General features: G+C 39.2%; 1 protein-coding gene across 1 annotated transcript; it reads left to right on the top strand.

Moving 5' to 3' along the window:
• Nucleotides 1–3,181: 3,181 nt before the first annotated feature.
• LOC128946383 (leucine-rich repeat and guanylate kinase domain-containing protein-like) lies at nucleotides 3,182–27,265 on the top strand (the record flags this gene model as incomplete). The annotated part of the gene is made up of 7 exons (XM_054290113.1): nucleotides 3,182–3,383; nucleotides 13,541–13,648; nucleotides 19,001–19,125; nucleotides 19,765–19,823; nucleotides 20,811–20,906; nucleotides 24,079–24,257; nucleotides 27,126–27,265. Coding segments are annotated over 7 exons (909 nt in total), but the record flags the coding sequence as incomplete, so codon positions are not given.

The following is a 27,265-nucleotide window of genomic DNA, read 5'->3' as shown; positions in this document are numbered from 1 at the left end:
CAAGCACCCACAAAACTTATCCGAGTTTTGTGTCATTTATCAATCGGGCAACAGACAGGCATTGGTGGAGTTTCCATGCTTGGAGTTGTTCAACGTGAGGAGGTGGCACTTGGGGACGTTGGTCAGTGCTGAGGAAATGATTTTAGAGAGATTTTCCAACCTCATTTTAGTCAGAAAGATCAATTTGCTGGTCATTTTCTTAAATTTTCAGTTTCTCGTCTGTTTTTTCAGCGTCACCAGCACGTTCACCTTTGTGTTGGGTTGGAAATGGAGCCGCTGTTTTCTGTGCTTTATTTTCAAGGCGAAAAAAACTGAGCTTCAAATTTCACAAACAGTTTCAAGGAAAAACCCCTGTGTTTTCTGTGCTTTATTTTCAAGGAGAAAAAGCTCAGCTTCAAATTGGACAAACGCTAATTTTCAAGAAAACATCAGGTTTTTTTCTGCTTTATTTTCAAGGAGAAAAAACTCAGCTCCAACTTCCACAAACACTCAATTTCAAATAATAAAAACACTGTTTTGTCTGCTTTATTTTCAAGGTGAAAAACTCCTCTTCCAACTTCAACAGATGACCAGTTTCAAGAAAAAAAAGTGTTTTCTCTGCTTTATTTTCAAGAGACAAAACTGAGCTCCAATTTAACAAACACTCAATTTCAATAGTAAAAAACCTGTTTTCTCTGCTTTATTTTCAAGGAGAAAAAACCCAACTCCAAATTTCAAAAACACTCAGTTTCAAGAAAAAAAACCACAGGTTTTTTTCTGCTTTATTTTCAAGAGAAAAACTCACTTCCAACTTCATCAAATGCTCAGTTTCAAGAAAAAAAATGTGTTTTCTCTGCTTTATTTTCAAGGAGAAAAAAACTGAGCTCCAAATTCAACAAACACTCAATTTCAAGGAAAAAACCACTGGTTTTTTCTGCTCTACTTTCAAGGTGAAAAACCTCAGTTCCAACTTCAACAAATGCTCAGTTTCAAGAAAAAAAATGTGTTTTCTCTGCTTTATTTTCAAGGAGACAAAACTCAGCACCAAATTCCACAAACAGTTTCCAAGAATAAACCCACATTTTTTTCTCTGCTTTATTTTCAAGAAGAAAAAACCAACTCCGAATTTCACAAACACTCGGTTTCAAGAAAAAAAAAAACCACTGTGTTCTCTGCTTTATTTTCAAGGAGAAAAAATTCATCTAAAACTTCAACAAACACTCAATTTCAAGAATAAACCCCACTGTTTTCTGTGCTTTCGTTTCAAGCAGAACAAAACCTGAGCTCCTTGTTTAGCAAACACTCAATTTCAAGAAAAAAAAGTGGTTTTTTCTGCTTTATTTTCAAGAGAAAAACCTGAGCTCCAAATTTAACAAACACTCAGTTTCAACAATAAAAACACTGTTTTCTCTGCTTTATTTTCAAGGAGAAAAAAAAACTGAGCTTCACATTCTACAAACATTAATTCTCAAGGAAAAAAACACAGGTTTTTTCTGCTTTACTTTCAAGGTGAAAAACTCCACTTCCAACTTCAACAAATGCTCGGTTTCAAGAAAAAAATGTGTTTTCTCTGCTTTATTTTCAAGGAGAAAAAACCCAACTCCAAATTTAAAAAACAATCAGTTTCAAGAAAAAAAAACATAGGTTTTTTTCTGCTTTATTTTCAAGAGAAAAACTCACTTCCAACTTCAACTAATGCTCAGTTTCAAGGAAAAAAAATGCGTTTTCTCTGCTTTATTTTCAAGGAGAAAAAAAGCTGAGCTTCAAATTCCACAAACACTCATTTTCAAGAATAAACCACTTTTCTCTGCTTTATTTGCAAGGAGAAAAAAAAAAAATCAGCTCCAAATTTCAAAACAAGTAAGTTTCAAGAAAAAAAAACCCACGTTTTCTGTGCTTTATTTTTAAGGAGAAAAATACTCGGCTCCAAATTTAACAAACACTCAATTTCAATAATAAAAATGTTGTTTTCTCTGCTTGTTTTTCAAGGAGGAAAAATTGAACTCCAAATTAAAAAAGAAACCACTCAGTTTCAAGAAAAAAAAAAAAAACACTGTTTCCTCTATTCTATTTTCAAGGAAAAAAACCTGAGCTCCTTGTTCAACAAACACTCAATTTCAGGAAGAAACAAACAGTGTTTTTCTCTGCTTTAATTTCAAGGAGAAAAAACTCAGCTCCCACTTCACAAACAGTTTCAATAATAAAAACACGCTTTTCTCGCTTTATTTTCAAGGAGAAAAAACTGAGCTCCTTCTTCAACAAATACTCAATTTCAATCAAAAAACCACTTTTTTCTTCTGCTTTACTTTCAAGGTGAAAAACCTCAGTTCCAACTTCAACAAATGCTCAGTTTCAAGAAAAAAAAAAAAAGTGTTTTCTCTGCTTTATTTTCAAGGAGAAAAAACTGAGCTCCAAATTTTACAAACACTCAGTTTCAAGAATCAACCTCTGTGTTTCTCTGCTGTATTTTCAAGGAGAAAAAACTCAACTCCAAATTTCAAAAACACTCAATTTCAAGGAAAAACCACAGTTTTTTTCTGCTTTATTTTCAAGGTGAAAAACCTCAGTTCCAACTTCAACAAATGCTCAGTTTCAAGAAAAAAAATGTGTTTTCTCTGCTTTATTTTCAAGAGACAAAACTCAGCACCAAATTCCACAAACAGTTTCAAGAATAAACTCACATTTTTTCTCTGCTTTATTTTCAAGAAGAAAAAAACAACTCCAAATTTCAAAAACACTCGGTTTCAAGGGAAAAAAAAACTCTGTTTTTTGCTGCTTTGTTTTCAAGAGAAAAAACTCAGCTCCAAATTGCACAAACACTCAAATTCAAGGAAAAAACCACTGGTTTTTTCTGCCTTTACTTTCAAGGTGAAAAATCTCAGTTCCGACTTCAACAAATGCTCAGTTTCAAGAAAAAAAATGTGTTTTCTCTGCTTTATTTTCAAGGAGAAAAAAACTGAGCTCCAAATTCAACAAACTAACGCTCCATTTCAATAATAACAACACTGTTTTTCTCTGCTTTATTTTCAAGGAGAAAAAACCCAACTCCAAATTTCACAAACACTCGGTTTCAAGGAAAAAAAAAAAAAAAAAAAAAAACCCCACCGTTTTTTTCTGCTGTGCTTTCAAGAGAAAAAAACTGAGCTCCAAATTCAACAGTTTCAAGTAAAACCCCAATTTTTTCCCACTGCTGTATTTGCAGGGCGTCCGCAGCTTGAAGCGCACGCACTTCAGGCCCCGGTGCATCCTGGTGGTGCCCAAGGACAGGGAGAAGTACGGGGAGCACCTGAGGAGGACGGGGCTGTTCACCAGGCCCGAGATGGACGAGGCCGTGGCCAGGGTGGACATGTACCTGCAGGAGTGCCAGGACTGCCCCGGGTTCTACGATGCCATCATCAACACGGGTCAGTTCATGCTGATTGCCTCTGGGGTAATTGGGAATCATCATATCATATCATATCATATCATATCTATTTTTATATCAAATATTTTAATACAACATTAAATTTTAATTTTGTTTTAGTTTTTAGTTTTATGTTTAATTTTGTGATTTTCGGCTCTCATTGCCCTCATTAATGCTGATTTTGGGCTCTCTCATTAACCTCTCATTGTCATCATTAACTCCGATTTTGGGCTCTCAGTGCCTTCATTAACGCCGATTTTGGGCTCTCTCATTAATGCTAATTTTTGGCTCTCATTGCCCTCATTAATGCTGATTTTGGGCTCTCAGTGCCCTCATTAACGCTGATTTTGGGCTCTCATTAACGCTGATTTTGGGCTCTCATTTCAGTCTCACAAACCCTGAGTTCTGCAGCACTTCAATAACAAACTCAAAATGGAGCCCCAGCTCTCTCTCTACAAGGCCTTTTAAACTGCCCCATTAAGAAATGACACCTACATTATTTTCACCCAATTATTATAAATTATTATAATAATTATTATGAATTATTAGAAATATTTATAATAATTATTATAAATTATCTTTTAACCCAATGACCAACCACCCATGGCCAGGCAGTGAGCAGGGTGGACATGTACCTGCAGGAGTGCCAGGACTGCCCCGGGTTCTTCGATGCCATCATCAACACGGGTCAGTTCATGCTGATTGCCTCTGGGGTAATTGGGAATCATCATATCATATCATATCATATCATATCATATCAATTTTTATAGCAAATATTTTAATACAACATTAAATTTTAATTTTGTTTTAGTTTTTAGTTTTATGTTTAATTTGTGATTTTCGGCTCTCATTGCCCTCATTAATGCTGATTTTGGGCTCTCTCATTAACCTCTCATTGTCATCATTAACTCCGATTTTGGGCTCTCAGTGCCTTCATTAACGCCGATTTTGGGCTCTCTCATTAATGCTAATTTTTGGCTCTCATTGCCCTCATTAATGCTGATTTTGGGCTCTCACTGCCCTCATTAACGCTGATTTTGGGCTCTCATTAACGCTGATTTTGGGCTCTCATTTCAGTCTCACAAACCCTGAGTTCTGCAGCACTTCAATAACAAACTCAAAATGGAGCCCCAGCTCTCTCTCTACAAGGCCTTTTAAACTGCCCCATTAAGAAATGACACCTACATTATTTTCACCCAATTATTATAAATTATTATAATAATTATTATGAATTATTAGAAATATTTATAATAATTATTATAAATTATCTTTTAACCCAATGACCAACCACCCATGGCCAGGCAGTGAGCAGGGTGGACATGTACCTGCAGGAGTGCCAGGACTGTCCCGGGTTCTTCAATGCCATCATCAACACGGGTCAGTTCATGCTGATTGCCTCTGGGGTAATTAGGAATCATAACATAACATACCATAACATATAACATAACATAACATAACATATAACATGACAAATGACATGACATATATTTTTATATCAAATATTTTTATACAATATAGAATTTTAATTTTGTTTTAATTTTTAGTTTTATGTTTAAGCTTGTGATTTTGGGCTCTTTCATTAACCTCTCAATGCCCTCATTAACGCTTATTTTGGGCTCTCATTAACACTGATGTTGGGCTCTCATTAATGCTGATTTTGGGCTCTTCCAATAACCTCCCAGTGCCCTCATTAACGCTGATTTTGGGCTCTCTCATTAACCTCTCAATGCCCTCTTTAACGCTGATTTTGGGCTCTCAGTGCTCTCATTAATGCTGATTTTGGGCTCTCATTAACTCTGATTTTGTCCCCTAATTAATGCTAATTTTGGGCTCATTAGCACTGATTTTTGGCTCTCATTAATGCTGATTTTGGGCTCTCATTGCCCTCATTAACGCTGATTTTGGGCTCTCACTGCCCTCATTAATGCTGATTTTGGGATCTCATTAACGCCGATTTTGGGCTCTCACTGCCCTCATTAATGCTGATTTTGGGATCTCATTAACGCTGATTTTGGGCTCTCATTACCCTCATTAACGCCGATTTTGGGCTCTCACTGCCCTCATTAACGCTGATTTTGGGCTCTCATTAACCGCTGATTTTGGGCTCTCATTTCAGTCTCACAAACCCTGAGTTCTGCAGCACTTCAATAACAAACTCAAAATGGAGCCCCAGCTCTCTCTCTACAAGGCCTTTTAAACTGCCCCATTAAGAAATGACACCTACATTATTTTCACCCAATTATTATAAATTATTATAATAATTATTATGAATTATTAGAAATATTTATAATAATTATTATAAATTATCTTTTAACCCAATGACCAACCACCCATGGCCAGGCAGTGAGCAGGGTGGACATGTACCTGCAGGAGTGCCAGGACTGCCCCGGGTTCTTCGATGCCATCATCAACACGGGTCAGTTCATGCTGATTGCCTCTGGGGTAATTGGGAATCATCATATCATATCATATCATATCATATCATATCAATTTTTATAGCAAATATTTTAATACAACATTAAATTTTAATTTTGTTTTAGTTTTTAGTTTTATGTTTAATTTTGTGATTTTCGGCTCTCATTGCCCTCATTAATGCTGATTTTGGGCTCTCTCATTAACCTCTCATTGTCATCATTAACTCCGATTTTGGGCTCTCAGTGCCTTCATTAACGCCGATTTTGGGCTCTCTCATTAATGCTAATTTTTGGCTCTCATTGCCCTCATTAATGCTGATTTTGGGCTCTCAGTGCCCTCATTAACGCTGATTTTGGGCTCTCATTAACGCTGATTTTGGGCTCTCATTAACGCTGATTTTGGGCTCTCATTTCAGTCTCACAATCCCTGAGTTCTGCAGCACTTCAATAACAACTCAAAATGGAGCCCCAGCTCTCTCTCTACAAGGCCTTTTAAACTGCCCCATTAAGAAATGACACCTACATTATTTTCACCCAATTATTATAAATTATTATAATAATTATTATGAATTATTAGAAATATTTATAATAATTATTATAAATTATCTTTTAACCCAATGACCAACCACCCATGGCCAGGCAGTGAGCAGGGTGGACATGTACCTGCAGGAGTGCCAGGACTGTCCCGGGTTCTTCGATGCCATCATCAACACGGGTCAGTTCATGCTGATTGCCTCTGGGGTAATTAGGAGTCATCATATCATATCATATCATATCATATCAATTTTTATATCAAATATTTTAATACAACATTAAATTTTAATTTTGTCTTTAGTTTTTAGTTTTATGTTTAATTTTCTGATTTTCGGCTCTCATTGCCCTCATTAATGCTGATTTTGGGCTCTCTCATTAACCTCTCATTGTCATCATTAACTCCGATTTTGGGCTCTCAGTGCCTTCATTAACGCCGATTTTGGGCTCTCTCATTAATGCTAATTTTTGGCTCTCATTGCCCTCATTAATGCTGATTTTGGGCTCTCAGTGCCCTCATTAACGCTGATTTTGGGCTCTCATTAACGCTGATTTTGGGCTCTCATTAACGCTGATTTTGGGCTCTCATTTCAGTCTCACAAACCCTGAGTTCTGCAGCACTTCAATAACAAACTCAAAATGGAGCCCCAGCTCTCTCTCTGCAAGGTCTTTAAAACTGTCCAATTCAGAAATGACACCTGAATTATTTTCACCCAATTGCAACAAATTATTATAATAATTAAAATAAATTATAATAATTATTATAAATTATCTTTTAACCCAATAACCAACCACCCATGGCCAGGCAGTGAGCAGGGTGGACATGTACCTGCAGGAGTGCCAGGACTGTCCCGGGTTCTTCGATGCCATCATCAACACGGGTCAGTTCATGCTGATTGCCTCTGGGGTAATTAGGAGTCATCATATCATATCATATCATATCATATCATATCAATTTTTATATCAAATATTTTAATACAACATTAAATTTTAATTTTGTTTTAGTTTTTAGTTTTATGTTTAATTTTCTGATTTTCGGCTCTCATTGCCCTCATTAATGCTGATTTTGGGCTCTCTCATTAACCTCTCATTGTCATCATTAACTCCGATTTTGGGCTCTCAGTGCCTTCATTAACGCGATTTTGGGCTCTCTCATTAATGCTAATTTTTGGCTCTCATTGCCCTCATTAATGCTGATTTTGGGCTCTCAGTGCCCTCATTAACGCTGATTTTGGGCTCTCATTAACGCTGATTTTGGGCTCTCATTTCAGTCTCACAAACCCTGAGTTCTGCAGCACTTCAATAACAAACTCAAAATGGAGCCCCAGCTCTCTCTCTACAAGGCCTTTTAAACTGCCCCATTAAGAAATGACACCTACATTATTTTCACCCAATTATTATAAATTATTATAATAATTATTATGAATTATTAGAAATATTTATAATAATTATTATAAATTATCTTTTAACCCAATGACCAACCACCCATGGCCAGGCAGTGAGCAGGGTGGACATGTACCTGCAGGAGTGCCAGGACTGCCCCGGGTTCTTCGATGCCATCATCAACACGGGTCAGTTAATTGCTGATTGCCTCTGGGGTAATTAGGAATCATAACATAACATACCATAACATATAACATAACATAACATAACATATAACATGACAAATGACATGACATGACATATATTTTTATATCAAATATTTTTATACAATATAGAATTTTAATTTTTTTTTTAATTTTTAATTTTATGTTTAATCTTGTGATTTTGGGCTCTTTCATTAACCTCTCAATGCCCTCATTAACGCTTATTTTGGGCTCTCATTAACACTGATGTTGGGCTTTCATTAATGCTGATTTTGGGCTCTTCCAATAACCTCCCAGTGCCCTCATTAATGCTGATTTTGGGCTCTCTCATTAACCTCTCAATGCCCTCTTTAACGCTGATTTTGGGCTCTCAGTGCTCTCATTAATGCTGATTTTGGGCTCTCATTAACTCTGATTTTGTCCCCTAATTAATGCTAATTTTGGGCTCATTAGCACTGATTTTTGGCTCTCATTAATGCTGATTTTGGGCTCTCATTGCCCTCATTAACGCTGATTTTGGGCTCTCACTGCCCTCATTAATGCTGATTTTGGGATCTCATTAACACCGATTTTGGGCTCTCACTGCCCTCATTAATGCTGATTTTGGGATCTCATTAACGCTGATTTTGGGCTCTCATTACCCTCATTAACGCTGATTTTGGGCTCTCACTGCCCTCATTAACGCTGATTTTGGGCTCTCATTAACGCTGATTTTGGGCTCTCATTTCAGTCTCACAAACCCTGAGTTCTGCAGCACTTCAATAACAAACTCAAAATGGAGCCCCAGCTCTCTCTCTACAAGGCCTTTTAAACTGCCCCATTAAGAAATGACACCTACATTATTTTCACCCAATTATTATAAATTATTGTAATAATTATTATAAATTATTAGAAATATTTATAATAATTATTATAAATTGTCTTTTAACCCAATGACCAACCACCCATGGCCAGGCAGTGAGCAGGGTGGACATGTACCTGCAGGAGTGCCAGGACTGCCCCGGGTTCTTCGATGCCATCATCAACACGGGTCAGTTCATGCTGATTGCCTCTGGGGTAATTAGGAATCATAACATAACATACCATAACATATAACATAACATAACATATAACATGACAAATGACATGACATGACATATATTTTTATATCAAATATTTTTATACAATATAGAATTTTAATTTTGTTTTAATTTTTAGTTTTATGTTTAAGCTTGTGATTTTGGGCTCTTTCATTAACCTCTCAATGCCCTCATTAACGCTTATTTTGGGCTCTCATTAACACTGATGTTGGGCTCTCATTAATGCTGATTTTGGGCTCTTCCAATAACCTCCAGTGCCCTCATTAACGCTGATTTTGGGCTCTCTCATTAACCTCTCAATGCCCTCTTTAACGCTGATTTTGGGCTCTCAGTGCTCTCATTAATGCTGATTTTGGGCTCTCATTAACTCTGATTTTGTCCCCTAATTAATGCTAATTTTGGGCTCATTAGCACTGATTTTTGGCTCTCATTAATGCTGATTTTGGGCTCTCATTGCCCTCATTAACGCTGATTTTGGGCTCTCACTGCCCTCATTAATGCTGATTTTGGGATCTCATTAACGCCGATTTTGGGCTCTCACTGCCCTCATTAATGCTGATTTTGGGATCTCATTAACGCTGATTTTGGGCTCTCATTACCCTCATTAACGCCGATTTTGGGCTCTCACTGCCCTCATTAACGCTGATTTTGGGCTCTCATTAACGCTGATTTTGGGCTCTCATTTCAGTCTCACAAACCCTGAGTTCTGCAGCACTTCAATAACAAACTCAAAATGGAGCCCCAGCTCTCTCTCTACAAGGCCTTTTAAACTGCCCCATTAAGAAATGACACCTACATTATTTTCACCCAATTATTATAAATTATTATAATAATTATTATGAATTATTAGAAATATTTATAATAATTATTATAAATTATCTTTTAACCCAATGACCAACCACCCATGGCCAGGCAGTGAGCAGGGTGGACATGTACCTGCAGGAGTGCCAGGACTGCCCCGGGTTCTTCGATGCCATCATCAACACGGGTCAGTTCATGCTGATTGCCTCTGGGGTAATTGGGAATCATCATATCATATCATATCATATCATATCAATTTTTATAGCAAATATTTTAATACAACATTAAATTTTAATTTTGTTTTAGTTTTTAGTTTTATGTTTAATTTTGTGATTTTCGGCTCTCATTGCCCTCATTAATGCTGATTTTGGGCTCTCTCATTAACCTCTCATTGTCATCATTAACTCCGATTTTGGGCTCTCAGTGCCTTCATTAATGCCGATTTTGGGCTCTCTCATTAATGCTAATTTTTGGCTCTCATTGCCCTCATTAATGCTGATTTTGGGCTCTCAGTGCCCTCATTAACGCTGATTTTGGGCTCTCATTAACGCTGATTTTGGGCTCTCATTAACGCTGATTTTGGGCTCTCATTTCAGTCTCACAATCCCTGAGTTCTGCAGCACTTCAATAACAAACTCAAAATGGAGCCCCAGCTCTCTCTCTACAAGGCCTTTTAAACTGCCCCATTAAGAAATGACACCTACATTATTTTCACCCAATTATTATAAATTATTGTAATAATTATTATAAATTATTAGAAATATTTATAATAATTATTATAAATTATCTTTTAACCCAATGACCAACCACCCATGGCCAGGCAGTGAGCAGGGTGGACATGTACCTGCAGGAGTGCCAGGACTGCCCCGGGCTCTACGATGCCATCATCAACACGGGTCAGTTCATGCTGATTGCCTCTGGGGTAATTGGGAATCATCATATCATATCATATCATATCATATCAATTTTTATAGCAAATATTTTAATACAACATTAAATTTTAATTTTGTTTTAGTTTTTAGTTTATGTTTAATTTTGTGATTTTCGGCTCTCATTGCCCTCATTAATGCTGATTTTGGGCTCTCTCATTAACCTCTCATTGTCATCATTAACTCCGATTTTGGGCTCTCAGTGCCTTCATTAACGCCGATTTTGGGCTCTCTCATTAATGCTAATTTTTGGCTCTCATTGCCCTCATTAATGCTGATTTTGGGCTCTCAGTGCCCTCATTAACGCTGATTTTGGGCTCTCATTAACGCTGATTTTGGGCTCTCATTAACGCTGATTTTGGGCTCTCATTTCAGTCTCACAATCCCTGAGTTCTGCAGCACTTCAATAACAAACTCAAAATGGAGCCCCAGCTCTCTCTCTACAAGGCCTTTTAAACTGCCCCATTAAGAAATGACACCTACATTATTTTCACCCAATTATTATAAATTATTGTAATAATTATTATAAATTATTAGAAATATTTATAATAATTATTATAAATTATCTTTTAACCCAATGACCAACCACCCATGGCCAGGCAGTGAGCAGGGTGGACATGTACCTGCAGGAGTGCCAGGACTGCCCCGGGCTCTACGATGCCATCATCAACACGGGTCAGTTCATGCTGATTGCCTCTGGGGTAATTAGGAATCATAACATAACATACCATAACATATAACATAACATAACATAACATATAACATGACAAATGACATGACATATATTTTTATATCAAATATTTTTATACAATATAGAATTTTAATTTTGTTTTAATTTTAGTTTTATGTTTAAGCTTGTGATTTTGGGCTCTTTCATTAACCTCTCAATGCCCTCATTAACGCTTATTTTGGGCTCTCATTAACACTGATGTTGGGCTTTCATTAATGCTGATTTTGGGCTCTTCCAATAACCTCCCAGTGCCCTCATTAATGCTGATTTTGGGCTCTCTCATTAACCTCTCAATGCCCTCTTTAACGCTGATTTTGGGCTCTCAGTGCTCTCATTAATGCTGATTTTGGGCTCTCATTAACTCTGATTTTGGGTTCCCAGTGCCCTCATTAATGCTAATTTTGGGCTCACTAACACTGATTTTTGGCTCTCATTTACGCTGATTTTGGGCTCTCATTACCTTCATTAATGATGATTTTGGGCTCTCTCATTAACGCTGATTTTGGGCTCTTTGTGCCCTCATTAACGCTGATTTTGGGCTCTCATTAACGCTGATTTTGGGCTCTCATTGCCCTCATTAACACTGATTTGGGCTCTCATTTCAGTCTCACAATCCCTGAGTTCTACAGCACTTCAATAACAAACTAAAAATGGAGCCCCAGCTCTCTCTACAAGGCCTTTTAAGGATAAACTGTCCCATTAAGAAATGACACCTGAATTATTTTCACTTTTAACCCAATAACCAACTATTCATGGCCCACAATGGGGACTTTTTATCCAATGACACAAACGCACCCAAGCCTGTGGAGAAAAAGGTGAAGAATAAGGAGCAGCACAAAACCCAAAACCTCCATCTTGCTTTATATCTATTACTGTATCCTAAACCCTTAAACTCTGGGTATCACACACTCCTGTTCAAACTGCACACCCACAGTCCCAGTTCCATCATTCCATTCTGGAAGCTTCTCCAGGCCTCAGCTCAGTGCAGGGTTCTCTGGGGGTCAGTGCCTGCAGCACAGAAATCTCCAATTCCCAGCACAGAAATCTCCAATTCCCAGCAGCCAGGGTTCCAAAGAGTTAATTGCTGATCGCCTTTGGGATAATTAGGATTTGAGGAACAGCAGGTTGGTGAGTTCACCTTCTTTTTGCCAAGGTTGGGATTGAATGTGTGAGATGATATTTCTGTTCGGACTCAAATGTTTATTAGTGGTTATCTGTGTCACACTCTGAGTTCTACAGCACTTCAATAACAAACTCAAAATGGAGCCCCATCTCTCTCTCTACAAGGCCTTGTAAGGATAAACTGTCCAATTAAGAAATGGCACCTGAATTATTTTCACTTTTAACCCAATAACCACTATTCATGGCCCACAATGGGGACTTTTTATCCAATTACACGAAACCACCCAAACCTGTGGAGAAAAAGGTGAAGAAGAAGGACCAGCCCAAAACCTCCATCTTGCTTTATATCTTCTACTGTATCCTAAACCCTTAAACTCTGGGTTTTCCACCCTGTGCTATCACACACTCCTGTTCAAACTGCACACCCACAGTCCCAGTTCCATCATTCCATTCTGGAAGCTTCTCCAGGCCTCAGGGCAGTGCAGGGTTCTCTGGGGGTCAGTGCCGGCAGCACAGAAAATCTGGAATTTCCAGCCCCCAGGGTTCCAGCAGCAGGTGGGGGAATCCTTTATGCAAAGATTCCCTCTGTAATTCGTTCTTTTTATAGAGTTTTTGGTGTTCACCATGTTAAATTAGAGCACTGTGGTATAAATATTGCGAATTTGTAAATGTGGCATGCAGAGCTTGCAATTTTAATATGGCCCTAAAGAAGTAAACCTACAGGAAAATATTTATCAGAGCCTGAATTTCAGCTTTTTTTGAACGTCCTGATTGTGAAGGTGAAGGTGTTTCTCCCCCAAGAGACATTAAAAATGCATTTCTGTGCCAAACAATATTTCTGTATTTTCTGGCTGAGCTAAAAACATCTTTCTGTGTCAAATGCGTGTGATTTGTGTCTTTGCACTGATGAGAAGTTGGTTTTTATTCTGCTCTTTTCTCGGTGCCGTGAAATTTCCCTGTCTGCAGACGAGCTGGAGGAGGCGCTCACAGATCTGGCTCTGATTGTCAAGGTCTACCTGGGCATGGAGCCTCCCGACGTTCTGGAGAACTTCGAGGGCTTCAGGGGCAGGACAGGTAAAGTGGTTCCATCAGCAGCACACTCCTGGTTATTGGTAATTGATTGAAATTCCTGGTTATGGGTAATTGATTGAAATTCCTGTTTATGGGTAATGGATTGATTTCCTATTTATTGGCAATTGATTGAAATTCCTGGTTATTTGTAATGGATTGGTTTCCTGTGTATTGGTAATGGATTGATTTCCTGGTTATCGGTAAGGATTGATTTCCTGTTTATTGGTAATTGATTGAAATTCCTGGTTATTGGTAATGGATTGGTTTCCTGTTTATTGGTAATGGATTGATTTCCTGTTTATTGGTAATGAATTGAAATTCCTGTTTATGGGTAATGGATTGATTTCCTGTTTATTGGTAATGAACTGAAATTCCTGTTTATTTGTAATAGATTGATTTCCTGTTTATTGGTAATGGATTGAAATTCCTGTTTATTGGTAATGGATTGAAATTCCTGGTTATTGGTAATGGATTGATTTCCTGGTTATCGGTAAGGATTGATTTCCTGTTTATTGGTAATTGATTGAAATTCCTGGTTATTGGTAATGGATTGAAATTCCTGGTTATTGTTAATTGATTGAAATTCCTGTTTATGGGTAATTGATTGAAATTCCTGGTTATGGGTAATTGATTGAAATTCCTGGTTATTGGTAATTGATTGAAATTCCTGTTTATTTGTAATGGATTGATTTCCTGTTTATTGGTAATGGATTGAAATTCCTGTTTATTGGTAATGGATTGAAATTCCTGGTTATGGGTAATGGATTGATTTCCTGGTTATCGGTAAGGATTGATTTCCTGTTTATTGGTAATTGATTGAAATTCCTGGTTATTGGTAATGGATTGAAATTCCTGGTTATTGTTAATTGATTGAAATTCCTGTTTATGGGTAATTGATTGAAATTCCTGGTTATGGGTAATTGATTGAAATTCCTGTTTATTGGTAATGGATTGAAATTCCTGGTTATTGGTAATTGATTGATTTCCTGGTTATTGGTAATGGATTGATTTCCTGGTTATCGGTAAGGATTGATTTCCTGTTTATTGGTAATGGATTGAAATTCCTGGGTATTTATAATGGATTGAAATTCCTGTTTATGGGTAATGGATTGATTTCCTGTTTATTGGCAATTGATTGAAATTCCTGTTTATTTGTAATGGATTGATTTCCTGTTTATTGGTAATGGATTGAAATTCCTGGTTATTGGTAATTGATTGAAATTCCTGGTTATTGGTAATTGATTGATTTCCTGTTTATTGGTAATGGATTGATTTCCTGGTTATCGGTAATTGATTGAAATTCCTAAATTAACACAGCAAAAACAAACTAAATTTCCATAACTGAATTTATTCATTAAATAAATTCAGTTATGGAAATTCCTAAATTAACACAGCAAAAACAAACCAAAAACAAATTCCTAAATTTATTACATCTATTCAATTATTGAAATTCCTCGAATTGAAATTGAAATTTAAAAAAAAAACAAACCCCAAAACCCCCCAAAAAAACCCCAAACTTTCCTGCAGATCAATTCCTTGATCCTGCAGCTCAGAATTGGCTTTGGGAGGGAAAGGGAGGGAGAAGAACTTGACTGGAATGAAACAAAAAATAAATAAACAAAAAGGACATTGTGATAAAAAAGAGAGTTTTTAAATTAATTAATTTAATTAATTAAATTTAATTAAATAATTTCATTATAATTAATTAATTAATCAAAATTAAGTAATTAAATTAAAATTAATTAATTTAATTATAATTAATTAATTAAATTAATTTTTATTAATTTAAAAGCTCATTTTTAGGTTTTTTTTCCCCTCTGACCCCAGGAATTCCCATGGTTTTGGGGTTGGTTCCATTTTGGATCTATTGGAACAGGATCAGCTCCCTCAGGAGCACAGAGCCAATACCCACATATACATACATGCAAATAAAAGCAGCTGGAAAAAAAAAAGGGCAAAAAATCTGAAATTTTTAATGAAGGACAGTGCAATATTCATCAGCTCATCATTTCATGTAATTTTAGATCCTAGAAAAATGAATAATATTAATTTCCCAGCGGACACAGGAGAAGCTTCTGTACACACTGCGGCTTCTCAGAGCTGCAGCAGCGAGGGCTTGGCTGAAAAATCTTATTTAGCTTTAAATTAAGTAAAATTTTATTTTAATTTCCAGAACTTCCACGCTCATCCGAAATGAAAAATGTGATTTCCTTGCCTTATTTGCTTCAATATTGTATTTTCTTGCCTTAAAAAGTCTGGGGATGTTTTGTCTCGAAGGCAACAAACCCTGGAGTGATTGTTGGAGAAGCCTGAGGATTAAAAAGAAAATATTTTGATATAATCCTGGTATTTTTGGAGATAGATTGAAGTATCTGAAGCTCCTTTAAAGGAATTTTTATCCCTCAGCAGCTCTTTCTTGTCACTACAGAAACTTCATTAACAATGCGAGATTTTGGCAATTCTGCTGCTCATAAAGTAACTTTTAAATTTACTGCCCACCATTAAATTCACTTAGAGCGCCATTTATAGGGGTTTAAATAAATTTATCCTCTTTAAATTGTGGAAATTATTTATTTTCCAAACCTTGCCCCAAGGCTGTCTTTAAAAGGGAGGTTTTTAGTGAGAAGATTGCTTGTGGGAGATTATGAGTGGTTTATAATTATTTATTTTTAATTAATGAACTTCTGGGCAAGATCTTTTGCTGGTGTACAGTAAAAAAAAAAATTGTCCAGGGAGAAAATAGATAAGTTCTTTTAAAAATCTTTTAATTTTAAAAAACTTTTTTTAAGGTTATTTCTGTGGTTTAAATTAAGATTTGATGTGATTTTATACAATATTTTTAAGGTTGTTTCTATGGTTTAAATTAAGATTTAATGTGATTTTATACACACAATTTTATACAATATTTTAAGGTTATTTCCATGGTTTAAATTAATATTTGATGTGATTTCATACACAACATTTTATACAATATTTTTAAGGTTATTTCTATGGTTTAAATTAATATTTAATGTGATTTTATACACACAATTTTATACAATATTTTTAAGGTTATTTCTATGGTTTAAATTAAGATTTAATGTGATTTTATACACAAAATTTTATACAATATTTTTAAGGTTATTTCCGTGGTTTAAATTAATATTTGATGTGATTTTATACACACAATTTTATATAACATCTTTAAGGTTATTTCTATGGTTTAAATTAATATTTAATGTGATTTCATACACAGGATATATATCCCAAATTACAGATTCTTTTTTTGATTTGGAAATAATTTGAATTATTCGAAATCATTTTGGTTTTAAAAGCTGAATTGTGTGGAGCCACCTCAAAGCTCAGCTTTCTCCAGGCCTGTGGTGGTTTTGTGGGAGGTATTTACAGAAATAATTTAAATTTTCTAATTACTGAAAAGCTGTGTACACTTCTGTGAGAAACACCTGTGAAAGAGGAAAGAAACTGGAGAACTGAAATTTTAGGGTTTGTTTCTTCACGTTGTCGTTAAGAAAGAAAAGGTTGTGAGGGGAGGAGAAGCGTCCTAAAGGTTTTGGGTTTATTTTTATTACTTTTTTTCATTTTAGTTGCTGTTAATAAATTTCTCTTTATAACCTTTGGAACCTTTAAATCTGCTTTGCCTTTCCTATTCCCATTTCCTGTTTCCTATTTCATATTTCCTATTTCCATTTCCCATTTCCTCTTTCCTCTTTCCTATTTCCTGTTTCCCATTTCCTGTTTCCTATTTCCCATTTCCTGTTTCCTATTTCCTGTTTCCCATTTCCTCTTTCCTCTTTCCTCTTTCCTATTTCCCATTTCCTGTTTCCTATTTCCCATTTCCTGTTTCCTATTTCCCATTTCCCGTTTCCTATTTCCCATTTCCCATTTCCTGTTTCCTATTTCCCATTTCCCAATTTATGTTTCCTATTTCCTATTTCCTGTTTCCTATTTCCTGTTTCCTATTTCCCATTTCCCATTTCCTGTTTTCCATTTCCCATTTCCTATTTCCTATTTCCCATTTCCCATTTCCTGTTTCCCATTTCCCATTTCCTGTTTCCATTTCCCATTTCCCATTTCCTATTCCTGCCTCCCTGCAGGACATAGGTGAGCACATCCAAGTGACTGCTCTAGTGATTAACCAACACTGAACCCACCACACTAATTAGCGCTCATTAACACTCAAATTAGCCAACCAAAACTGTTGAATGTGAGACAGAACAATACAAACAACTCCATTTCCAGAAGGTTTCAGACTGTTTTTATTCCAGCATTGATGCTTTTTATACATTCTTACACACCTCATCAGTTTGCACTTTACTCATTGGTCACAGGAGACAAACAAGGTGCTCATTGAACAGGCAGTTGCAATTTCTCTGATTTATCCTTCTGTCTGTCCTGGGTTCTGTGTCAATGACTGGATAGGGAATTCTTTCAGGGATAAACATGGATCCTCTTATCAAACATGGATCCTCTTCTTATCAAACATGGATCCTTTTATCAAACACGGATCCTCTTTTCAAACATGGATCCTGTTCATATCAAACACGGATCCTGTTATCAAACATGGGTCCTCTTCTTATCAAACACAGATCCTCTTCTTATCAAACACAGATCCTTTTATCAAACACGGATCCTCCTATCAAACACAGATCCTTTTATCAAACACAAATCCTCTTCTTATCAAGCATCGATCTTCTTTTCAAACACGGATCCTGTTATCAAATATGGAACCTCCTATCAAACGCAGATCCTCTTCCCAAACTTCTCTCAGGCTCACAGCAGTCACTGTGAAACCTCTTCCACACAAACCCAATCCAGCCTGGCCTGGGCCCCTCCAGGGATGGAAACTGAAAACGGGAATGTTCCTCTGTTTGTGTGGAGAACATTTCCATTGGGGATTGTCCTGCCCACCCAGGTTCCTCCCTGTTTATTTAAGAACATTTCCATTGAGGATTGTCCTTCCCACCCAGGTTCCTCCCTGTTGTTGTTCAGAACATTTCCATTGGGGATTGTCCTTCCCACACAGGTTCCTCCCTGTTTGTATGGAGAACGTTTCCATTGAGGATTGTCCTTCCCACCCAGGTTCCTCCTCCCTGTTTATGTTCAGAACGTTTCCATTGAGCATTGTCCTTCCCACCCAGGTTCCTCCCTGAACGTTTCCACTGAGGATTGTCCTTCCCACCCAGGTTCCTCCATGTTTGTGTGGAGAACATTTCCACTGAGGATTGTCCTTCCCACCCAGGTCCCTCCCTCCCTGTTGTTGTTCAGAACGTTTCCACTGAGGATTGTCCTTCCCACACAGGTTCCTCCCTGTTTATGTTCAGAACGTTTCCATTGGGGATTGTCCTTCCCACCCAGGTTCCCGGACCCAGCTGGTCCCGGAGGAAAGGGCGGCTCCGTCCTACGGGGACCTCCTGCACATCTCCACCCACAACTACCCCCGGGACCTCCTGGACATGCTGACGGCAACACCAGGATCTGTGGTGAGGGGCACAGAGATATCAATTGTTTAATTGATAATTGATGTCAGCATTATCAGCTGCTACCAAAGAAGGATGGAATTTTTAATATATTTATATATATATATATAAATTTTTTAATTAATATTTATTTATAAATAAATATTTATTTTATTTCTATTTATGTGGCTATTTTATTTATATTAATGGGAATATTTTATTTATATTTATTTTATTCATATTTATTGAGCAGTTCAATTTGGTCTGTCTCAGCCCATTAAATTGACATTTATTGATAAGTGATAATTTATATCAGTGGTATCAGCTGATGCCAAAGCAAGATGAAATTATTAATATAATGATATATATATTTTTAAAATTATTTTATTTCTATTTATTTATAAATATATATTTCTTTTATTTCTATTTACGTGAATATTTCATTTCTATGCATTTAATTTCTGTTTACTGAGTGATTTCATTTGATCAATAAATTTATTTAATTTCATTTATTATTTATCCACCTCATTAATCCTGCTGTTTCCCCAGGATATTTAAATTTAAACGCTCTGGAATAAAAAGGAGGATCCAAATCATGAAAATCAGCAGAAATAATTTAAAATTCTTGTTTAAAATTATAATTTTTATTTATTTCTTTCCCAGGAAGAAGCTTCTCTGCACAGACGTTTCTCTGCAGCTCGGCAGGTGCTTCTGTCCCACAGGTAACCTGGGAAATTTCATTTAATTCCAATTTAATCCAATTTATTCCAATTTAATCCCAATTTAATTCCAATTCAATTCTAATTTAATTCCACTTTAATTCCAATTTAAATCCAATTTAATCCAATTTAATTCAATTTAATCCCAATTTAATCCGAATTTAATCCCAATTTAATCCAATTTACTTCCAGTTTATTTCCAATTTAATCCAATTTAATTCAATTTAATCCAATTTAATTCCAATTTAATTCAATTTAATTCCAATTTAATCCAATTTAATTCCTAACCTTTAAATCAAGAGTTAAACCAGAATTATATCAAGAATTAAATCAGAATTAAATCAAGATTAAATCAGGAATAAATCAAGAGTTAAATCAGAATTAAGAGTTAAATTGGGGTTAAATCAAGGGTTAAATCAAGAGTTAAATCAAGAATTAAATCAGAATCAAATAATTATTTAAACACCCATTAAATCAAGAGTTAAATCAAGAGTTAAATCAAAAATCAAATCAAGAACTAAATCAAGAAATAAATCAAGAGTTAAATCAGAATCAAATAATTATTTAAACACCTAACTCAAGAGTTAAATCAAGACTTAAATCAATAATTGAATTAAGAGTTAAATCCAGAAATAAATCAAGAGTTAAATCAAGAATTAAATCTGAATTAAGTGAAGAATTAAATCTGAATTAAGAACTAAATCAAGAATTAAATCAGGATTAAATAATTTCTGATTGACCTCACCTCTCTTGGGCTGGGCTAAATAATTTTTTTACATAATCTCAATTTCTGATTAACCTCACCCCATTTGGGCTGTGCTAAATAGAAAAAATTAATCTCAATTCCTGATTAACCTTACCCCACGAAAATCTCAATTTCTGATTGATCTCACCCCACTTGGGCTGTGCTAACTAAATGAAAATCTCCATTTCTCTCTGATCAATTGCCCCGTCCTGCCCTGTTCAATAATTGGATTTTTGCGATCGCAGGGCCATGGACCCCGAGTGCGAGTCCTTGCTGCAGCAGCTGCCGCGGCCCGTGCCCCCGCTGCCCTCGGGCATCAGCGGGGCCCACTCGCAGAGCAGGTGAGGCACCTTCATCATCATCATCATCCTCATTGTCATCATCATCATTATCATTATTATTATTATTAACCTGGGAGGGCAGCAAACTCACCTGGCTCAGGTGGGAATTCCTGAGCTGGGCCCCTGGGAGAGCAGGTGAGGCACCTTCATCACCATCATCCTCGTCATCATCATCATCATCATCATCATCGTTAACATTAACCTGGGCGGGGGGGGCAGCAAACACACCTGGCACAGGTGGGAATTCCTGAGCTGGGGCCCCTCAGAGAGCAGGTGAGGCATCATCATCATCATCATCATCATCGTCATCATCATCATCATCATCATCATCGTTAACATTAACCTGGGCGGGGGGGGCAGCAAACACACCTGGCACAGGTGGGAATTCCTGAGCTGGGGCCCCTCAGAGAGCAGGTGAGGCATCATCATCATCATCATCATCGTCGTCATCATCATCATCATCGTCGTCATCATCGTTATCATCATCATCATCATCATCATCATTATCATTATTATTATTATTAACCTGGGAGGGCAGCAAACTCACCTGGCACAGGTGGGAATTCCTGGGCAGGGCCCCCTCGCAGAGCAGGTGAGGCATCTTCATCATCATCAGCACCATCATCATCGTCATCATCATCATCATCATTATTAACATGGGGAGGCAGCCGCAAACACACCTGGCTCAGGTGGGAATTCCTGGGCAGGGCCACCTTGGAGAGCAGGTGAGGGTCCTGGATGGGAGGGAGGGCATTAAACCATCATCATCACCATCATCATTATCATCCTCATCATCGTCATTATCATTATTATTATTATCATTAACATGGGGGGCAGCAGCCAACTCACCTGGCACAAGTGGGAATTCCTGAGCAGGGCCCCTCAGAGAGCAGGTGAGCACACCTGGATGGGAGGAAGGGCATTAAACCATCACCATCATCATCAACATCATCATCATCGTCATTAACCTGTGGGGGCAACAGCAAACACAACTGGCACAGGTGGGAATTCCTGGGCAGGGCCCCCTCGGAGAGCAGGTGAGGAATCTTCATCATCATCATCATCATCATCATCATCATCATCATCATCATCATTATCATCATCATCCTCATCATCATCATCGTCATCATCATCATCATCATCGTCATCATCCTCATCATCGTCATCGTTAACATTAACCTGGAGGGGGGCAGCAAACACACCTGGCTCAGGTGGGAATTTCTGGGCAGGGCCCCTGGGAGAGCAGGTGAGGCACCTTCATCATCATCATCATCATCATCATCGTCATCAACATCGTCATCATTATCATTAACATGGGGGGCAGCAGCCAACTCACCTGGCACAGGTGGGAATTCCTAAGCTGGGGCCCCTCGCAGAGCAGGTGAGGCTCCTGGATGGGAGGGAGGGCATTAAACCATCATCATCGTCATCATCATCATCATCATTAACCCAGGATGGGGGCAGCCGCAAACTCACCTGGCTCAGGTGGGAATTCCTGAGCAGGGTCACCTCGGAGAGCAGGTGAGGCATCATCATCATCATCATCATCATTATCATCCTCATCCTCATCATCATCATCATCGTCATCCTCATCATCATCATCATCGTCATCGTTAACATTAACCTGGGGGGGGCAGCAAACTCACCTGACACAGGTAGGAATTCCTGAGCAGGGCCACCTCGGAGAGCAGGTGAGGCATCATCATCATCATCCTCATCATCATCATTGTCATCATCATCATCCTCATCATCATCCTCATCCTCATCATCGTCATCGTCATCGTAATCGTCATCGTCATCATCATCATCATTAACATGAGGGGGCAGCAGCAAACACACCTGGCACAGGTGGGAATTCCTGGGCAGGGCTCCCTCGGAGAGCAGGTGAGGCATCATCATCATCATCATCATCATCATCATCGTCATCATCATCCTCATCATCATCATCATCATCATCATCATCATCGTCATCATAATTGTCATCATCATCATCATCATCGTCATTAACCTGGGGGGGCAGCAGCAAACTCACCTGGCTCAGGTGGGAATTGGAACCACAGGCAGGGATTTTCCAGAGATTTTTTTGGAGGGGATATTTGAAGATATTTGATATTTGATATTTGATATTTGAAAGAAACTTGGTGCAGGTGTGGAAAAATAGACTTGCAGTAACAAATATGGGTTTAAAACCAGAGTTATTCTCTCTTTACATGATTAACACAGTTGGTGCTGAGTGAAATTTGAGAGAGATAATGATTCAAGAATGGAACAAAAAATCTTGAAATTGGTGGTCCTCAAATTGCCAAGGTGCTCCCACAGGAAGGGATTTTCAAGAGTTTTGTTTGTAGGGGAAAAGGTGCTGAAAGAAACTTGCTGCAGATGTGGAAAACCAGAATTGGAGTGAGAAATATGGTTATAAAACCAGAGTTATTCCCTCTTATGTGATTAGCAGAGTTCCTGCTGAGTGGCATTTGGGAGATGTCATGATTTTGAAAATCCTCAAGAATTGAATCAAGAATTTTGAAGTTGGTGGTCCTTAAATGGCACCAGGAGCTCCACAGGAAGGGATTTTCAAGAGTTTCCTTTGTAGAGGAAAAGGCGCTGAAAGAAACTTGGTGCAGGTGTAGAAAGCCAGAACTGGAGTGAGAAATATGATTTTAAAAATGAGTCATTCTCTCTTGATGTGATTAGCACAGTTGCTGCTGAGTGGCATTTGGGACATATCATGAGACACAAAATCCTCAATAATCGAACCAAAAATCTTGAAGTTGGTGGTCCTTAAATGGCACCATGAGCTCCCACAGGAAGGGATTTCCAAGAGCTTTCTGTGTAGGGTAAAAGATGAAGAAAGAAACTCGGTGCAGGCATGGAAAACCAGAATTGGAGTGAGAAATATGGTTTTAAAACCAGAGTTATTCCCTCTTAGTTATTCCCTCTTATGTGATTAATACAGCTGCTGGTGAGTGGCATTTGGGAGATGTCATGAGCTTGAAATTCCTCAAGAATCTTGAAATTGGTTGTCCTTAAATTGCCAAGGTGCTCCCACAGGAAGGGATTTTCAAAAGTTTTGTTTGTAGGGGAAAAAGGTGCTGAAAGAAAATGGTGCGGCTGTAGAAAACCAGACCCTCTTTTAAAGCAGGACTCTTTTAACCCCTGAATTTTCCCCCCACAGCTTCATGGAGCTGGGGCGGGCCTGGAGACAGGTGTTCGTCCCTCCCGAGACTGTCCTGCCCGGGCTGGAGCAGCTGCTGTGGCCCAAGCTGCCGCTGCCCCAGAGGCACCTGTCCGCAGCCGGGCTGGGCGTGCACACCTGGAGCGCCTGGAACGAGCCCCCGGAGAGCTCCGAGCCAGGTGCGTGTGAGGGGAGGGATCGTACAGATCATCCCTGGCACGGGCAGGGACAGTTCCCAACATCCCGGGGAGCCTCGAGCCGGGTGGGTGTGAGGGGAGGGATCGTACAAATCATCCCTGGCACGGGCAGGGACAGTTCCCGCCGTCCCGGGGGGAGCCGAGCCAGGTGGGTGTGAGGGGAGGCACTGCAGGGACAGTTCCCAACATCCCGGGGAGCCTCGAGCCGGGTGGGTGTGAGGGGAGGGATCGTACAAATCATCCCTGGCACGGGCAGGGACAGTTCCCGCCGTCCCGGAGAGCTCCGAGCCAGGTGCCTGTGAGGGGAGGCACCGCAGGGACAGTTCCCGCCGTGCCGGGGAGCCCCGAGCCAGGTGGGTGTGAGGGGAGGGATCGTACAGATCATCCAGTACCACGGGAGGGACAATGCCCGCCGTCCTGGGGAAAGCCGGGCCAGGTAGGTGTGAGGGGAGGGATCACAGAGATCATCCAGTGGCACGGGAGGGACAGTTCCCAACATCCCGGAGAGCCCCGAGCCAGGTGCGTGTGAGGGGAGGGACTGCAGAGATCAGCCCTGGCACGGCAGGGACAGTGCCCACCGTCCCAGAGAGCCCCGAGCCATGTGCGTGTGAGGGGAGGGATCGTACAGACCACCCAGTGCCACCCCCTGGCACGGGAGGGACAATGCCCACCATCCCGGAGAGCCCCGAGCCAGGTGGGTGTGAGGGGAGGGACTGCAGAGATCAGCCCTGGCACGGCAGGGACAGTGCCCACCGTCCTGGGGAGAGCCGAGCCAGGTGGGTGTGAGGGGAGGGATCGTACAGATCATCCAGTGCCACCGCAGGGACAGTGCCCACCGTCCTGGGAAGAGCCCCGAGCCAGGTGGGGGTGAGGGGAGGGGCTGCAGAGATCAGGCCTGGCATGGGCAGGGACAGTGCCCACCGTCCCGGGGAGAGCCGAGCCGGGTGGGTGTGAGGGGAGGGATCGCAGAGATCAGCCCTGGCACGGAAAGGACAGTGCCCACCGTCCTGGGGAGAGCCCTGAGCCAGGTGCGTGTGAGGGGAGGCACTGCAGGGACAGTTCCCAACATTCCGGGGGGCCCCGAGCCAGGCGGGTGTGAGGGGAGGGATCGTAGAGATCAGCCATGGCATGGCAGGGACAATGTCCACCGTCCTGGGGAGCCTCGAGCCGGGTGGGTGTGAGGGGAGGCACCGCAGAGATCATCCAGTGCCACGGGAGGGACAGTGCCCACCGTCCTGGGAAGAGCCCCGAGCCAGGTTGGGGTGAGGGGAAGGGCTGCAGAGATCAGGCCTGGCATGGGCAGGGACAGTGCCCACCGTCCCAGGGAGAGCTCCGAGCCGGGTGGGTGTGAGGGGAGGCACCGCAGGGACAGTTCCCAACATCCCGGGGAGCCCCGAGCCGGGTGGGTGTGAGGGGAGGGATCGCACAGATCATCCCTGGCACGGGCAGGGACAGTGCCCACCGTCCCGGAGAGCCGAGCCAGGTGCGTGTGAGGGGAGGGATCGCACAGACCACCCAGTGCCACCCCCTGGCACGGGCGGGACAATGCCCACCGTCCCGGAGAGCCGAGCCACACACAAGGCTGGAACTGCAAATAGTCCAGAAGTGTAATTCAAAAAATTACAGAATTCCAGAATTCAAAAACTTCCACGATTCCCAAAGTTCCAGAATTCTAAATATTCAAAAATTCCAGAATTCGAAATATTCAAATATCTCAGAATTCCAGAAATTTCAAAATTTCAAATATTAAGAAGTCCAAAATTCCAGAATATTCCAGGATTCCAAATATTTACAAATTCCACAATTCCAAACATTCCGGAATTCCAAATATTCAAAAATTCCCGAATTAAAAAAAAATTCTAGAATCCGAAATATTCAAATATTCCAGAATTCAAAAAATTCCAGAATTTGAAATGTTAAAAAATTCCAGGCATCCAAAAATTCCAGATATTCAAATATTCCATGATTCCAAATATTTAAAAATTCTAGAATTTCAAATATTCAAATATTCCAGGATTCCAAATATTTTTAAAAAATTTAATATTCAAAAATTCCAGTATTCCAAAAATTCCAGAATTCCAAATATTAAAAAAAATCCAGAATTCCAAATATTCCAGGATTCCAAATATTTAAAAATTCCACAATTCCAAACATTCCAGAATTCCAAATATTCAAAACTTCCAGAATTCCGAATATTCAAATATTCCAGAATTCCAAATATTCCAAAATTCCAGAATTCCAAATATTCAGATATCTCATAATTTTAAAAAAACACAGAATTCCAAATATTCCAGAATTCCAAATATTAAAAAATTCCAGAATACCAAAGATAGTCCAGAATTCCAAAGATATTCCAGAATTCCAAAATATTCCACAATTCCAAATATTCAAGTATCCCAGAATTCCAAAAATTCCAAATATTAAAAAATTCCAGAATGCCAAATCTTCCAGAAGTCCAAATATTAAAAAAAATCCAGAATTCCAAATATTCCAGAATTCCAGAAATTCCAGAATTCCAATTTTTTTTTTAAATCCGGAATTCCAAATATTAAAAAATTCAAATTATTCAAATATTTAAAAATTCCAGAAATTCCAGAATTCCAAATATTAAAAAAATTTGCATATTTCTAAATATTGTAGAATTCCAAAACATCAATTCCCAAACATCAATTTTATTATTAAATTCCAACTATTAAAAACCCCAGCGACTGCTTAGAGTGGTTGAATTGAGCCATTCCCCTCAGAACCACTGGGAACCTGTGTTAAATTCTCATTTCCCATTGGAATAACCTCCTTTTTCCTTTTGTGAATAAACTAATTTTTCCTTCTTTTCCCTTCTTTTTGCTGCAGAGGAGGAGGAGGCTGCAGGGAAAGGAGGAGCCGCGAGGAAATGCAGCCAGGCCGTGTCGGGGTGCTCCCCCGGGCCCCACTGCCAGTCCAGGCGTGTCCTGCCCCCCATCACACCCCGATGGACCAGCAGCACCTCCTGA

Source organism: Melozone crissalis, unplaced genomic scaffold (genome assembly GCF_028551555.1).
Source record: "Melozone crissalis strain CALT ecotype California unplaced genomic scaffold, PUWL_Pcris_2 ptg000080l_1, whole genome shotgun sequence".
NCBI lineage: Eukaryota > Metazoa > Chordata > Aves > Passeriformes > Passerellidae > Melozone > Melozone crissalis.
This window is presented reverse-complemented; position numbering and strand designations above follow the sequence as displayed.